The sequence below is a fragment of the Eublepharis macularius genome, chromosome 15 (genome assembly GCF_028583425.1).
Source record: "Eublepharis macularius isolate TG4126 chromosome 15, MPM_Emac_v1.0, whole genome shotgun sequence".
NCBI classification, from domain to species: Eukaryota; Metazoa; Chordata; class Lepidosauria; order Squamata; family Eublepharidae; genus Eublepharis; species Eublepharis macularius.
Window position 1 is genome coordinate 56,646,857 of NC_072804.1, and position 16,650 is coordinate 56,663,506.

The 16,650-nt window shown below is 44.9% G+C and overlaps 1 protein-coding gene across 1 annotated transcript in view; it reads right to left on the reverse strand.

Moving 5' to 3' along the window:
- Positions 1-540: 540 nt before the first annotated feature.
- The window catches only part of DLL3 (delta like canonical Notch ligand 3), a 56,001-nt gene continuing 39,891 nt past the window's right edge, over positions 541-16,650 (reverse strand). Inside the window, exons 8-9 of the mRNA XM_054998746.1 lie at positions 8,395-8,509; positions 541-873 (exon numbers count right to left, since the gene is read on the reverse strand). Coding sequence (XP_054854721.1) covers positions 868-873; positions 8,395-8,509 — 121 coding nt within the window. The 3' untranslated portion in view covers positions 541-867. The remainder of the gene's footprint in view (positions 874-8,394; positions 8,510-16,650) is intronic.

Sequence of the window (16,650 nt, forward strand, 5' to 3'; positions counted from 1 at the left end):
TATGAGCATTTGTGGATTTGATGTGTCCTGCAGCCAACTGGGTAGTAATTTGACACCACCCTTTGACTCATAAGAAACCCTCCACCCCTGAGTGAATATTCCACACCCCTTTGCCCCCTGAACATCGCCCCTTCGGATTGTTTTTTCTTTCTCAATCCCATGATACCAGTGGATCTATATGTACATCTTGTGGGGGGGACACTCTTACTCTTGACACCTACCAATGGCAAAACTGGACAGGCAGCATTACCTTTTTTTCAGGCTGAGAAGGAAGAATCACTGTAGACTGGGGGGGAAACCCACAGAACAGTAGGAAACGCCTCAACAATTAAAAAGATAAACAAAAGTACAGTGTATACAAACCTGTGAAAATTACTGGCACTTATGTGGGAAAAGGGCCCGCCTTTTCTACAGATTATACAATCTTAGCACAACGTCCTTTATTCCTTTACGGCTCCCCCAAATATTCCTCCCCTTCCCCCATCCCAAATCAGCCTCCCTTTCGCCCACCCACCCCTTCAAGAAAAAAAGACCCAACAAACCTCTGAAAACCCAGGGCTAACTTTTCACTTTCCAATCCGTCTGTTGTTCTTCTTCCTGGGATCTGTGAGTCACTCTGTTGTTCTCAATGCAAAAATAATTATTCTTTTAAAAATAGCAGCAAGAATAAATATTAAATATTTTTCCTTTAAAAAAGGAGTCTTTTTATAATACTGTATAGATAAAAACCAACGAATAACGGTGAGATGCCAGCTGCTCCAGGAGTCCATTCAGTCTGCTTTGTAAACATTCCTTTAGCTGAGAATTTGGAGGAAAATAAAATAAAATATAGATGCCAGATTCCAGAGCTCGGGAGGAGGATCCTCTTCAGACCTAGAAATAAATATGAAAGATGGAGGGGAATAAATATTAGAAGGGAAAGTAACAGCTAAGCCTTAACTCCTTGCCCTCTAAGCACCTGGTGAACCCTTGTCCAAGGAAGGAATCAGTCCCACCAGGAAAAGATGCAGAAAAAGGTTCCCAGTCAAACTGCACCTCCAGCCAGCTGTGAAACTCAAGTGCCCCACAGAAGAATCTCCTGCGCTCTGTACTGCAAACTTCAGCATTCCTTTCCCTCCCAACCACATCATGGGTGGTGTCTACTGGTCATATTCCCAGCATATGGGAGTTGCACCAACAGACACAAAAGGAGAAGGGATCTGGGTTCCAGATCTCACCTGTCCCATAGCTCATGGAAGTCTATAAAACGTAAGACCTTTGTGAAATTTTGGCCTATTGAGGTGGTGGCGGCGGCAGAAATACTGTGATTCTCACACTGTTTTTCTTATATGGTATAGGAGAATATATCCACGAGTGTCTTTAGGTGTGTTTCCCTTCCTGGATGACTGATAATCTGGTCCTACTGGAGAAGGGGAATGGGAGGTTGGTTACCCTTTACTATTTGGGGTTTAATGTTGTTTCAGTATCCTTGGCTGGCTTTCTCTTCCATTCAAGGTTGTAGCCGAGGGGTGACTCAAAATCTTATGCTGAAGCTGCTGCTGCTTTGGATGCAAGAGTAAATACGGAGAGAGGCTCATGATCAAAACAGGCCCCAGACGGCAAAGTCTGTGCCCCCCACCCCCTCAGCACACTAAAAGTCAAGGATCAGCAAATTGTGTACTCACCTGTGAGCTCTTCTCACGTTCTCCCAGGTGTCGTTCCAAAAAGATGAGTCATACTCTTCAAGAGCTAGTATGGGAAGTAACATATCTAACAAAAATTGATTGGAGACTGCCAAAGCCATAGATGCCCTGTGTTATAACCATTAATTCCACAATAAACCAAGACAAACAAGGTGAAAAGAAAAGAGGATTGCATGTGCTGTAGACATGAAGTTGCTTTATATGGAGTCTTATCATTGGTCCATCCTGTTTTCTCTGGCTGGCAGTGGCTCTCCCAAGTCCCAGGTAGGAAAAGGGTCTTCCCCAACACCTTCCACGGGTCCTTTAACTGGAGGTGCCAGGGAATGACCTCAGGACCTTCTGCACGCAAATCAGCTCTGTCTCTTCTTCAGGCGGACGGATGCTCCTTGTTTTTCATGAGCAAACGGACCCAGAATAAAGAATAACCTAAAAAAAAGTTCTCTGCAGATCACAAGATTTTTTAAAGAGATGCTATGCTCAAGTAACAAGCTGAGAGGCAAAGCCAGGGTGACCCACGTCCTTACTCTGCAGTTTCCTGTCCCTTCCCATTCCTCTCCTTGCAGGCGAGTGGGATGAGTGGCACCTGAGAGAATCAGGGAAGAACAAATCGCAGGTGAGCAGGTGATTGGCCATTCTCTTGGTTGTCTCAGAGGCCACCCCAGACTAAGGCTGAAATCTCATACCTACTAGATAGGTTACATTTCCGTGATGACATTTAGGCTCTGTTGTCATCAAAATGCATATAACCTTCTCTCTCTCTCTCTCTCTGTCTAATCCCGGAGAAGTGGTAGAAATTCTGAACCAGTGTTTTGAGACAGTGATGTTTCAGATGGAGGACACGAAGCTGATGCTTAATAGGTACAAAGCAGACGACCCATTGTGGTCAAAAAATGTCGTCGTCTGGGATAGGTTACATTCTTCTTGACAAGTTGAGTCTGCATGTTGGAGGCAGGGGCCAGCAGGGGCCAGAGTGCCTTTACCCTGGTTTGCCAGCTGTGCCCCTTTCTGGCCAGGACAGGAACCCTTTCATGATAGCACAAACCTTAGTCCAAAATGCAGCTGCCATATTCCCCATTATACCGAGTTTGTTCCATCTGTACTTGCTGCTAATTCGTTTCCGGGCCTGATTCAAATGACTTGTTCTGCCCTTCAAAGCTGTATATGGTCCAGGCCTCGAGTGTATCAAGGACGCTTGCTCCCACACAGACTCACCTGAGGAACTGAGGGCATCAGCAAAGCTCCTCTTCTCTGTTTCTCTATAGTCAAAGGTATGTGGACCTTTGACTATGGTCCATGGAATACCTTCCCAAGAGATATTTGGTCTCTTCTCTGCCGATTATCACTCCAGTAAATGAAGACTGTCCTAGAGGGGCTTTGGGGATCCTGTAGATGTATAAACTGTTGCAGGTTTACCTAGTGGTTTGTGTCTTCCTTTTTTTCGTCTGGCTTATTTTTACTCACTTTTCTTGTATTTGTTCAGTGCTTTTTAGGCTTCAGTAACAGGCTTCTGTTGGCTGGCTCTTGTGTTTAAGATTTTTGTTACTTTAAAAAAGGGTCTTAATGATGTTGTAAACTATCCTGGGGAACGGATGAGATTGAAGGGTGGGATATAAATAAATACCCTCCCAAATGCAGCCTCGTGAAAGAACAAAGCCCAGGTAACTGGTCCTGGGCAGTTCCCAGGAAGCCCCAGAGGGCAAGGCCCAGAAGACTGATCCCGCTGTACCCAGCGCTGAGGATGAAGCCCCAAAAGGTATTAGAGGGTTCCGCAATGCAGAATAACCGTTAGCTGCCTTGAGTCTTCTGTTGGAGGAAGGCAAGCTGTAAAGGCTCTATTTATGACCTCCATGCAAAAGGGTCTGAGATTCATGTGCCCGTGTAAACGTTTCAGTCCTATCCTTTGTGGGGGCTAAGATGACTATGGAATATACACCCCCCCCTTCAATTCTGGTCTAATGAAACCACCATATATTGCCAAGCAGGCAAGATTGCAAACGTTTCTTTGAGGGACTTTTATGAATCCTACGGTGTAACCTTCAGAGAAGGCTAATCTGCCCTTTGATGATGTTCTCAAAAGAACTAGGACGACCTTCCCCACTTATGGGTGATACGGGCCTCTTGTCCGTTGTGTTCTTGTGGGGATGCTGGTGTACTGATCTTCTCTAGATAGAGCCTAGCAATATTGTTGGGGGTTAAATGGTGATTTGGCTTGGATCTAGTTTGTGAACTCTTGGAGGGAGGAGGCTTTGCCCACGGTCCTCTCATTGGAGGAGGGAATAGGGGGACAGGATGGACGTGGAGCTGGGGGTGGGGGTGAGAGAGTCAATACAGAGGTGGTCTTGGTGTGCTGTACCAGGATCTGGCCCAAGGTCTGAACGGCTGGGGGAGAGAGGGGAGCTGTGAGGAGGCCTGGCAGTGGTGCGGGAAAGACTGTAGCTTGTCCGGGGAGGGGGGGGAGCTCACCCTTCCAAAAATGCTCCAGGGATGGCCTGGCTGGCTGGCCTTTGACCGTCCGGAGTGGCTCTAACTCAGGGCTTTCCCAGAGAAGGAGCCTGACCCCCACTCTGTTGGGGCTGCGTGCTGTTTCTAGAGGCAGTCTCCAATCAATTGTTCGTATACAATTTACTTCTGACCAACCTGACTCATCTTCCGGAAGAGCACCTGAGAGAAGGTTGGGAACCCTAACTCCCTACTAAGGCACCTTCTAGTCTTCTCTTGCCCAGACTGAAACACTGGAAATGATAGGCTGCGGCAGCTGGCAGCTCCAGGGTCTACTGCGAGGAAGGTCCTCTCTAACTGCCGTCACCTTATTTTCTGGCAGCTGGGGGTGCGTCAGCCTGCCTGAGAAAGGCTTGCTTGCCCGTAGGGCGCATTAGCTCCTGTTGGCAAAAGTGTATCTACTGCCAAGGAGTGTTAATTGACACTAAGAGCAGCAGAATTTTATCAGATGTCGCTGTCCTGTGCATTCACGGCATGCATTAAGGAAAATAAAATGAAACATTTGGCTTACCCTTACGATTTGTACAAGAGCTTGACCAGGCGAGACTTCCTGTAGAACAGGAGCTGTGCATGTTTAGCTCGAGTTAGGAAGCTTTGGCTGCTGCTATAGCAGAAGCTCCAGGGAGCCCCTGCGGAGCCTGCGTGCTCCCTGTTCCGTAATCCCCAGTCCCCTAATGCCAGAACTCACTCACAGATCTCTGTGATAGCTCCTGCCAGGTGGAGCGGCCTGTCTGAGCAGGTCAGGAAGCTCCCACAGCGCTAGAATTCCACAATTTGTACAAAACTAACACCCAGGAGGTCATTCTTGTAATGGAAATAGAATTGGAGTGAGACAGGGAGGAGATTCTGCATTGCCGTATGTCTGTGTGATCCTGCCTTCTGCCTTCCTTACACTATGGTAGCCTTAGTAGTTTGCTGCTTACATCAATTAATTTTGTATCCCCCCCCTGGTACTGATATTTAGTTTTGTATTTCTGTCTCTATTACATTGTTCATTTGATGTCCTTGAATGCATTATTGCATTTCCCCCCCCCACCCTTTCTGTACTCTGTAATCCACCTTGAGTCTCAGTGAGACAGGTAAGCTATACATAAGCTAAAGTAATAAGGAACGATGCATGATGTTTGCTCTCATTGAGCATCCCCGGTTTCCATTCTGGCAGGAGGCCAGTGCCTGTGTGGCAACTTCCCCAGGGCCCCCGAGCAGGCTGTGGCCAGCACAGTGGCAGCAGGGCCTTCTCTCTCAGTCCCCCACAAAGTCTTCTTTGGGAAGACCTGATCCCAGCCATGCAGCCTTCTCTACATCTGGGCAAGGGCCCCCAAGGCATATTCATCACTTTTCCAAATGCCACACTGGTGTCCGTATTAATTATCAATCTGAACGGGATGGGCTCACAGATACAGAGAGCACTGACAGACCACAGCCTGATACATGTTTGCTTATTCTACATAAAATATTTTTTCAAAATAATGCAATATAATATTCTTGTAGTAAGGTATCTTAGCTAGCCCACACATTTCAATATAATAATTTGTTACTAATTTGTTAATATAATACTCTTGTTACCAGTTTGATTATCAGCTGGTTGGGACTGACCGGGTTCAGACACCACAGTTCAAATTCCTGCCCACACACAAGTCCTGTTCAGTAGCTCTAGACACGCTTTGTCACATGGTTGTGCATTAACTACTTTCCTATACCCTGAAGGGTTCTTAAGAGGTTAAACTACTCTTCCTCCGCGATGCTCTGACTCTTGAAAGCTTACGATCTGAAAATCTTATTGGTCTCTAAGGTGCCACTGGACTCAAATCCTGCTGTTCTGTACTATAGACCAACATGGCTACTCACCTAAACTTCTCTTCCTAGTTCTTTCAAGAATGAACTTGACTAGTAAATAAATAATTGCAACAGGGAACCCCAATAGGCTAAATTTCTTAGCGGTTATTGAACAGATGGGAGAAGTTTTAGAGAACGGAGGTGCTGAGTATATCCATCAGGCCAACCTGGGGTTAGTCTCTTACTTACCAGTCCCTAACACTGTCACCTTTAAAAAAAAAACAGAAAAAACAACCCTTTGGAGTTTTACACACATAAACCTGTAATTGTACCTGAAACCACACAGAATTTAGGTATAATTTCAGAATTATACCTGAAACCACACAGAATTATACCTGAAACCACACAGAATTTAGGTATAATTTCAGAATTATACCTGAAACCACACAGCAAGCACTGGCTTACGCTTCAGTCCCCATGGACTGCCATTCTTGGAGCTGCTACACTTAAAAACACTCTCAGAAGAGCAAGAAGCATGGAGTGCTATAAGAAGTGCTGTTTTCATGAGGGAGGAATTGGAGAAGCAGACACATGGACAGCAGTCTGTGGAGTCCATCAGGCGCTAGGGAGGCGCTACAGCCAGAGCAGGAAGTGGTTGAAGCTTTGCCTCCCTGGGACGGCCAGCTCAATGAACGCTGTCGAACTTTGGTCTCAAGGAATGCACACGCAGGATGAGTATTACAGGAGAAGGGAGCCTTTGGCACGCCGACTACCCTGTTTATAGACTGGTGGTTGCAGGGGAAGGGGCAGCAAGGCAACATGAGTTCCTTCTGTCAAGCCCAGGCTGTTAAGAGTTGGGATGGTGGCAACCATTATGTTTCCCTCTATTTCAAATGTCCGTTTTGAAAATCCTCCTTCAAACATGAGAATCTGCGGCATTTTCACAGCCTCTAGGCTAACTTGTGGAGCTTTAAGAGCCAAGGTGAGGTTTCTTTATGCACAAGTATTTGCATGAGTCTGCAAAACTCCAAACAAACCTCTTTACTTTCACTGTGGGACGCCATGACCAAGTCCTCCTCATCATACAATAAGAGGTGCGATACCTTGTAAGTTGGGTTTCCCAGGAAGTTTTGAATGTTTAGAGGCCTGTGGTTTGGGGCTACCGTGACATTTGTATTTGCAAAACCATCATTCCTTCAAGGTTAAGAGCTACTCACCTGTCCTCCTAAGTCCAACAGGGTTTTGGAAAACAGATTACTCTTTCCTATCCCCCTCACCCCCAACCACATAAAGCTCAGTATTTGAAATGGTGGTCTAGGTGCATCCTTAAGAATGCTGAACTCAGGTGGGTGGAGAGAGACAGCGAGATCCCACACGGTGTATCGGATGGCTGACACCCGTCCCCTACAAAACAAGGGCTTAGGCAGAAGCATTTGTTCTGATGCTCTGTGAATCGCATGCAAGTAGCTTTTAAACTTTGCAATACTGCACTGACTACCAGGATACATTTCACAGTTGTGCAATGAAAGATTGGAGAAGGCAGTATGTCTAACACTGAGCTGGAATGAAATTTAACACAATATGAAATTCAGCACATTCCTAAATTTTGAATTTAAACTCTCATATTTTTTGTAATGTTCCCAGTTTGAGAAGCTGGTTTTGAAGGATATTGTCTAGATCAATTCCAAAGGGGTAGCTGGGTAGGTTTGTTCCAGCCCAGCGAGGCTCTTGCCTTGGGGTGAAGGCAGGAGTCATATTAAGAGGGGTGGGGATGGTTTGAAGAGGCCTTTGCCACACTCAATACACAAACTTTTCCAGGGTTGGAGCAAAACAACCCGGGAAAAAAATTGTGCAGGTTTGGGGCGCAGTTTCCCTAGAGAAAATCCAACTCTGTTCCTGACTCTGGCTGTGTTATTGGTAGGACAAACGTCTAGTGGCTGGTGCCTGTGACTTCGAGAAGAACCCCCCCCCCACACACACACACAGATTTTTTAAAAAGTTGCCAAGTAAAGGAAGCCCGTAAGCCTTTAAGGAGATGGACAGCCCGCGACTTCCTAAGGGGAGGGGCAAGAGTAATTTAATCTGTGTTAAGACTTCCTGGGATAGGTTCCTGCTGTGGGAGAGGAACCCACTGATAGCTAAGAAATGAATACCTGTTTTTTGTTTGCATGATAGGAAGAGCCCTGCTGGACTGGACCAAAGGTCCGCCTTGTAGTCCAGCCTCCTCTTTCACACAGTGGCCAATCAGTAGTCCTGGAAAGGCAAGGAGCAGGGCATCCAGATGCCTGGGTTACCTTCTAGTCCTGGTATTTAGAGGTTTGCTGCCTCTGCCTGCGGAGATTCCTTTAAGTCACTACGGCACAAGAACTTGGTGCTCGTCTTCTGTGGTCCCCTGAGCTAAACAGGCAGGGTCAAGGAGTGAGCTTCTGTTCATTACCTCGGTTGCATAAATGCACTGCTCCATCTGGTCTGGGATGATGTAGATGGGGTGGTAGGTGCCTTCTTTGGGGTAGCCCGTAGGGGTGATGGACAGGATTGGCTCGGGTTTTTTACTGCAGTGAAGAAAGAAGGACCAGAGAAGGTGTTAAATGCTGGTCGGTAGATACACTGCCAACAGTTTTTAGTTCCCTAAAAAAAAGAGAGAGAGAGAGGGAGGTTGTAGGGCTGAAGACCACAAGGAGCCATATACCTTCAGTCCCAGGAATTTGTACCCAAGATGCGTGAGGAAGGGAGCTGTTCACAGCTACTCACCAGTGTGGGAAAGGCATTCTGCACCTACTGGCAAGCATTCAGCCACGCAGTGTCTCCAACATAACAGCATTTCTGTTTGGGGAAGAGGAGGCAGCGATTTCTGCCAATACCCCTCCCACCGCTTTGCCCCCTATGTGGTTCCTGAGGATCAGTAAGAGGTTAGTACATCAAATCCGGATTATGGTTCTGGATTTTTTTATCCAGGATTGAGAAATCAGACCCTGCCAGTGCTGGATCCTAGCACAGGGCCACCTAGGCTAGCACTCTGTTTGAGGATCCTGTGGGCTACTTTGGGTAAGTAGAAGCTTGTTGCTCCGATATATAACTGTTAGGGCTACTGAAAGATGGGCGGGCTACTCTTTCTAGCATTTGGCAATCCTAGAAAGGTGGCATTACAGAGCGGGCACAGGAATGTTGGCATTGGAAGCAGGCACAAGGACCCAGATGTGTTTAGAGTGCCAGCCAAGGAGGCTAGGCCTGCTGAAGAAGTAGGGTTGAGAACCCTGGGAGCCCTAAGCATGGACAGAGGACAAAGAGGCAGCGGTACAGAGAGGACTCCCTACTTGATTTTACTCTTACTCTTCTTAAAGTCCTGATATTCTCATTTCTGTGTGTCGCTTTGTAAATTCCAAGAAATGAAAAGTAGGAAGAGGCAGAGGCTAGCATTCAGGGGTCCAAGAAGGCACAGGAGACTGCATCATAAAGCTAGGAAGGTTTGCATTTAGATGCTCTAGAATAGAGGCAGTAGAGCAGTCAGCTCCCCTTATTTTACCATTCATATCACGGAGAGTTCTGATTCTCATATTATTTTGAAAAGTATAATAAAATCCTTAGAATCAGCAAGCACCAAATTTATCTTTGTTACTGTACAGGACAGCTGTAGCTGATCTCAGGGTAATGGGCAGGCTCCTGCGTAGGGAAGCAGTCCCTCCTAAACTGCCGAGAGCTTCTCAAGATAATCTTGAGATTGGCAACCCAGCTAGAGCTGTTGGCGTAACATGGTGTCATATGGTCTCCTTGGTGAGCCCCAATCAGGACTTTTGTGGCCACTTTTGGCACTAATTGAAGGTTCCAGACATTCTTCCAAGTTAGTCCCACAATAATCTAATCATGGTTGTTACCCAGAAATGTCTAGCTGGCCACATCAGCCTTTTCCAGGAATGGCCGCAGGTGGCGAACCAGCCTATGAAACAGCTTCCAAGAAAATGAACATCAATTCAAACAGACAATGAATAATCAAGAAAAAGCTGCAATTAAAATCAAATAATTAGCAAACTCAGCAAAATAAAATACTATGAAATAGTCTGAAAAACTCCAAACTCTACATACATTTCTGTATTGCATCATCCAAAGGTCAACAAGGTTATTACCCTAATTCAGCAAATTATTTATTTATGCTGTGTAATTCACTTTGAGTCTCACTGAGAAAGGCGGACCAGAAACAAATGCTTTCCTAAAAGGAGAGTTTAGTGTCTGAAGACCAGCAGAGAGGTGTATGGACCTGCCTTCCTGGGGTGGGAGTTGTGCAAGTCAGACCCAGCCCTAGAGAAGGCCCTTGATCTTTTGCTCAAATGGCAGAGCTGCTTCAGGTGATCTTCAAGGATGTCAGGGCACCTACAGGCTGAGATGCAACTTCAGATATAAATGTTTTGGGATATAGAACTCAAAGTGGACATTTTCAAGTGGACCCAGCCACCAACTTGTAACCAGGTCAAGGCTTTAAAAACTGGTACTGGTAGAACATAATCTCATCATCTTAGATCACAAACTGCAAATCTAGTGCCTTTAGCTCCCCCTTGTTTAATGTATACATTAAAAGTAGATTTTGGATTCTGGAAAAAGCTCTGGTAACAAAACACATACATAAGTGCTATAATTTGAGTTAATGACTGAAAGGTCTGTTGTGTTAGAAATAACAATGTCTGGTGTACTGCAGCAGCAAGAAGTAAGAAGAGCCTACCATGCAGGGGGCAGCAAGGATCACTTAGTTAGGACAGTGAGAGTAGCACCTCTCTTGTTTCCTGGGGGTCATTTCCTTGTCTTGTCTCCTATTGGGCTAAACAGGGCAATATCCTGCTTCTTCTCTCTCCTGCCACACTTCTTCTCTGTCTCTGCAAGATGTAGTCAGATAGCTAGGATCTATCTCTCCCCCTTTCCCTCAAGTATGTAACTTCCTCAAATAAAGCTTTTGCCTCTCTGACCAGCTCGGCGTTTAATTCCGCAGCGTAGTTTAACACTCGCTCTAACAGGGTTATGGGCCCAGAGGCAATTAACGCAAGCTGAAGTTAAGAGAGAGCAATAAAAGTTCTGCCGTAGCCGCAGGCTAAAGCACAGAGGGCAGACAATAGAGGAAAGATGGCGGACTCCTGGGGAGCACAGCAGGGGTTCCAGATCAACCGACTAGGCGACGGGAGGAACTATGATCTTTGGGCAGAAAGAATAAAAGCCCATCTTATTCAACTGGACGTCTGGTCTGCAATAACAGATGAAAAACCGACTGGAGATCCTCAGAAGGAAGTCAAATGGGTCAAGCACGACAATAAGGCAAGATCTATTATCATTAATGCTTTAAGTGATAAACAATTGATAAGAGTTATTCATGAGCCCACTTCTAGACAAATGTGGACGTCTCTTCTAGAAATAAACCGTCAAGAATCAATTAAAACTAAAATTTTGCTAATGAGGCAATTGTATCGGATTGAGATGAAGCCTCAGGAAAAATTGAAAGATCATATTGCAAATTTCATGGAATTAACACAGAAATTAAGATCCCTTGGAAAGGAGATCCAGGATGAGGATCTAGCTATAATTTTGCTGTCTAGTCTTCCTCAATCTTATACAAACATAGTACATGTTTTGGAAATGAGAGAAAATTTAAGCTTAAACTATGTACTTGCAAGACTGCAAGAGGAATGTTTTAGCAAACTGGATCATATAAGTGAGCCAAGAGAGCTAGCTTTAAGAGTCAGTTCAAGAAATGATTTCTCCTGCAGCGTCTGCAGAAAGAAAGGACATTTAAAGGAAGACTGTTGGTTTCGTGATTCACAGAGAGTTAGCAAGCAACCGCCACGATGGACGGGAACAAAGGGCTTTAGGAATGCTAATGCAGCCATTAAGTCACCTAATGCCGATGGTCAAAGGAAAAGCAGATCTGATAAGAATTGTTTAAATGTTGGTAAAAATGATCAAAGCATATGCAAATGGGCAATTGACAGTGCGTGTACTAACCATCTTTGCAACAACGAGAAGTTTTTTAATGAGATGAATGAAAGCCACGATAAATTGTATACAGCAAATGGAGAGGCTTTAACGGCTCGGGGACAAGGGACCGTATCTGCATGTTGTGCACTACCCAGTGGCCAAACTAGAGAAGTGCAGATCACTGATTGTCTATACGTACCTGAACTTAAATCTAATTTAATATCGGTTTCTGCTATGGCCAAAAGAGGAATCGAGACTGTATTCAAAGGAGAGAAATGTTTTATTAGCAATGAAGGTGAATTAATTGCACAAGGCACATTAGAAGATGGCCTGTATATGCTGGATTGCTCTGAAGGCGCAGTGAATTTAATTGAAAAGTGCACTCACAAGAATTGTACTAGTCTTATCCATAGAAGGCTTGGACATGCTAATATGGATTATATATATCAGCTTGAAAGGCAGAATCTGACTAATGATTTGCAAATGAGAAAATGTCCTGATGCAGAGAAATGTGTTTGCTGTATTCAAGCCAAAGGCACAAGACCTTCTTTCACCAAACAGAGTGAGAAGCAGACGACAAGACCACTGGAGCTGATTCACAGTGATGTCTGTGGACCCATGGGAACAGTAACCCCCAGTGGAAGTAAGTACTTTCTGACTTTTACTGATGATTTTTCAAGATTTACTGTGATTTACCTGCTCAAGGAAAAGAGCCAAGTACTGGAAAAATTCAAGATGTACCTAGCAATGGTGCAGAACAGATTCCAGAGAAAACCAATAGCTATCCGCACAGACAATGGAGGCGAGTACGTGGGGAAGGAGATGACAAGCTTCCTAGCAGATGAAGGAATAGAGCATCACCTGACCGTGCCATACACCCCCGAACTCAACGGGATAGCAGAAAGGAAAAATCGTTCTCTCACAGAAATGTGCAGGAGCATGCTGCAAGAAGCACAGCTACCTCAAAAATATTGGGGAGAAGCTATCAACACTGCTGCCTATCTGCAGAACATGCTACCTACAAAGGGTGCAAGCAGCACACCATTTGAACTGTGGTACAACCGCAAGCCCAATGTAAGGCATCTGAGAGTGTTTGGATCAAAAGCCTACACTTATGTTCCGAAGGAAAAGAGGTCTAAGATGGATCTCAGAACAGAAGCAGGCATATTTGTTGGATATGCACTGGGATGCAAGGGATATCGAATCCTCAACCCAGAGACAGACACGGTGAAGATCCGCCATGTGGTGTACATTGATGAAGAAGAGAAGGCAAGCAAGCCTGACACCAGAGAGTCTACACCAAAGGAAGCTGATGCAGCACAGCAGCCAGAGATTGTGCAACTCTGGGACCTGACTGAGACGCAAGAGACACCTGCAGAGCCCACAGAAAGAGAAGGGGAAGCAGAGCCAAGTGTCAGACGCTCAGACAGAACAAACAAAGGAGTTCCACCACTGAAATTCTCTTACCTGGCAAAAACAGAAGCTGTACCAGAACCTTCTAGCTGGGAAGACATAGAAGGAATGCCAGCAAGAGAAGCAGAGAAATGGAGAAAAGCTGCAAAAGAAGAAATTGATTCTCTGATCCAGAACAAGACATGGATTCTCACAGAACTACCACCTGGAAAAAGGACAGTAGGATGCAAATGGATTTTCAAAAACCAAACTTGATGCAGATGGAGAAGTACAAAAGTACAAAGCAAGACTAGTTGCAAAGGGATATTCCCAGAAGTATGGAGAAGACTATGATGAAACCTTCGCACCAGTAGTGAAACACACTTCAGTAAGAACGCTACTGAGCATAGCAGCCGCAAGGAAGATGCATGTGGAGCATCTGGATGTGAAAACTGCTTTTCTTCATGGAGAGCTGGAAGAAGATGTGTATATGACACAGCCTCCTGGATTTGAACAGTCCAAAGACAGAGGACTTGTATGCAAACTGCAGAAGAGCATTTATGGACTGAAACAGGCTGCAAGGGCCTGGAATCAGAAACTGAACCAAATGCTCATCAAAGAAGGATTCAAGCAAGGTGGGGCAGAACGCTGCCTGTACTCAAGAAAGAAAGACAACAAATGGACTTTTATCCTGATTTATGTAGATGATATTCTTCTTTGTTATGAGGATCAACAAGATTGTGATGAAATAATTCAGCACCTGAACCAAGAGGTTGAAGTAAAGCGTCTTGGAAATGTCAGCTTTTACCTTGGAGTTCAAATAGAGCGAGAGGAAGATGGAAGCTATCTCCTCAATCAAAAGCAAAAGATCATGGATTTCCTAGACTACATGGACATGAAAGATGGAAAACCAACATGTACTCCAATGGAAACAGATTTCCTGAAACAAAATGGAAACAATGAACCTCTGAGAAACATCAAAGTGTACAGAGAAGCAATTGGAAAACTGCTCTACATAAGTACAGTGACCAGACCTGACATAGCAGCAGCAGTTGGAATACTGTGCAGGAAAAGTGCATCACCAAGTGTGAATGACTGGCAAGCAGTCAAAAGACTGGCAAGATACCTGAGAGGTACTGCACAACTGAAGCTCAAGCTACCAGCAAGCGACAATCCCAGACTAGTGGGATTCATGGATGCTGACTGGGCAGAAGACATCACAGACAGAAAGTCTACCAGTGGACGAGTATTCTTTTATGGTGGAGGAGCAATCAGTTGGACAAGCAGAAAGCAAGACCTAGTAGCGGCATCAACTACAGAAGCTGAATACATATCAGCAGCAGAAGCATGCCAAGAACTCAAGTGGATTCTACAACTATTAGAAGACTTTGGGATAAATGAACCCAAACCTATACAACTCCTTGAAGATAATCAATCTTGCATAAAGCTTGCAAATACAGAAAGAATTGGATCAAGAACCAAGCACATTGACATAAAGAATCACATTGTGAGAAATATGCAAGAAGATGGACTTGTTGAGCTACAGTACTGCCCTACAGAAGAAATGATAGCAGACATCCTCACCAAGCCACTTGCCAAAGAGAAATTTCAAAGTCTACGAGAAAGACTGAACTTTGTGGACTTTGTACACTAGACATTGAGAAGGGGTGTTAGAAATAACAATGTCTAGTGTACTGCAGCAGCAAGAAGTAAGAAGAGCCTACCATGCAGGGGGCAGCAAGGATCACTTAGTTAGGACAGTGAGAGTAGCACCTCTCTTGTTTCCTGGGGGTCATTTCCTTGTCTTGTCTCCTATTGGGCTAAACAGGGCAATATCCTGCTTCTTCTCTCTCCTGCCACACTTCTTCTCTGTCTCTGCAAGATGTAGTCAGATAGCTAGGATCTATCTCTCCCCCTTTCCCTCAAGTATGTAACTTCCTCAAATAAAGCTTTTGCCTCTCTGACCAGCTCGGCGTTTAATTCCGCAGCGTAGTTTAACACTCGCTCTAACAGTTTAATGTATACATTAAAAGTAGATTTTGGATTCTGGAAAAAGCTCTGGTAACAAAACACATACATAAGTGCTATAATTTGAGTTAATGACTGAAAGGTCTGTTGACTGCACAACAAAGATCAATCTACTTTCAAAAGTAAATTGTGTGAGGGAGGCTCCTGAGTCATCCTATGCTGAATTTCTCTTCAGAGTTTGATGTTTAGTATTACCAAAACTCATTTGTTTTGAATTCTGGGACTTTTCTAGAGCTGTATTGTTGGAGATTACAACAACCCTATGAGACAGGTTAGGAAGGCCCAATGTCACCCATCAATATCTCTTTGGAGCTGACACAACCAGAAGTGTGCACAGTATTCCAAGGGTAACATCGCTATACATTTATGGAAGTACAACGACAGTGTTGCCGTTTCCATTAAGCTCTCCACTGAGGCTGAGATATCCTTGCTGAACAGAGGCAGCCAGTTCAGTATATATATGAAGCCAGAAGCCTTTTTTCCTTGCTATTTATGTTGAAGGTGCACATTTGTCCACTTTGGGGAGATTTATTCAATGTACTTACTTACAATTATGGATATTTCTATACTGCAGTTAAAATAGCCATAATAAAATACTGTAAAAACAGCAGGAAAAAAGCACGTGTGGCGGCACAGCAATGCACGTTATAAAAAGTGCAAACCAGCAGAGCAGAAACAGCAGTGGAAGGCCTCCGCTGGCCCAGCCTCCCTGTGCCAAAGTTCATTGAAGAATTCTGTTTTCACCTGTCTCCAAAAGAAGCAGAGTGAAGGGGGGGGGGAATTGAACAGCATGGGAGAGAATGCCACAGCTAGCATCTTGAATTGTGCCCAAACACAACCAACGAAGGAGCAAACGAGGTAACATGTACCCTCCTTCTGGGCAGCCCCCTTTGAAACAACTGAAGCAGCTGAACAGTCTTCAAGGGGCAGCCTCATATAGAGCACATTACAATAGTCTAATCTAGAAGATGACCAGGCATAAAAAATGATGTAGCAGCAACTTCCTTTTGCCCCATCAGGTGATGAAGTCAGTAGGTAAGCCTTAGCAGAAAAAAGACTCTTTCTGGTATTGCTGCTATCTGGCTTTCCTGTAGCAAAGGGCGGAGCTAGAAAAACTCCCAAACCTGCTCCTTCAGAGGTATAGTAGCCCTATCCAGAATGCATGTTCCCCATCCATCTGAAGACTGGAAGTCCTTGTGGAACCCACAATACTCTGTTAACAAGTGAATTCCTATACTGCAAAGTGCTGCAAAGTCAGGGCGAACTGTGGTAGGCCAGGAGAGCAGATGACACCTGTGCATATTCAAGATGGCAAAAAGCC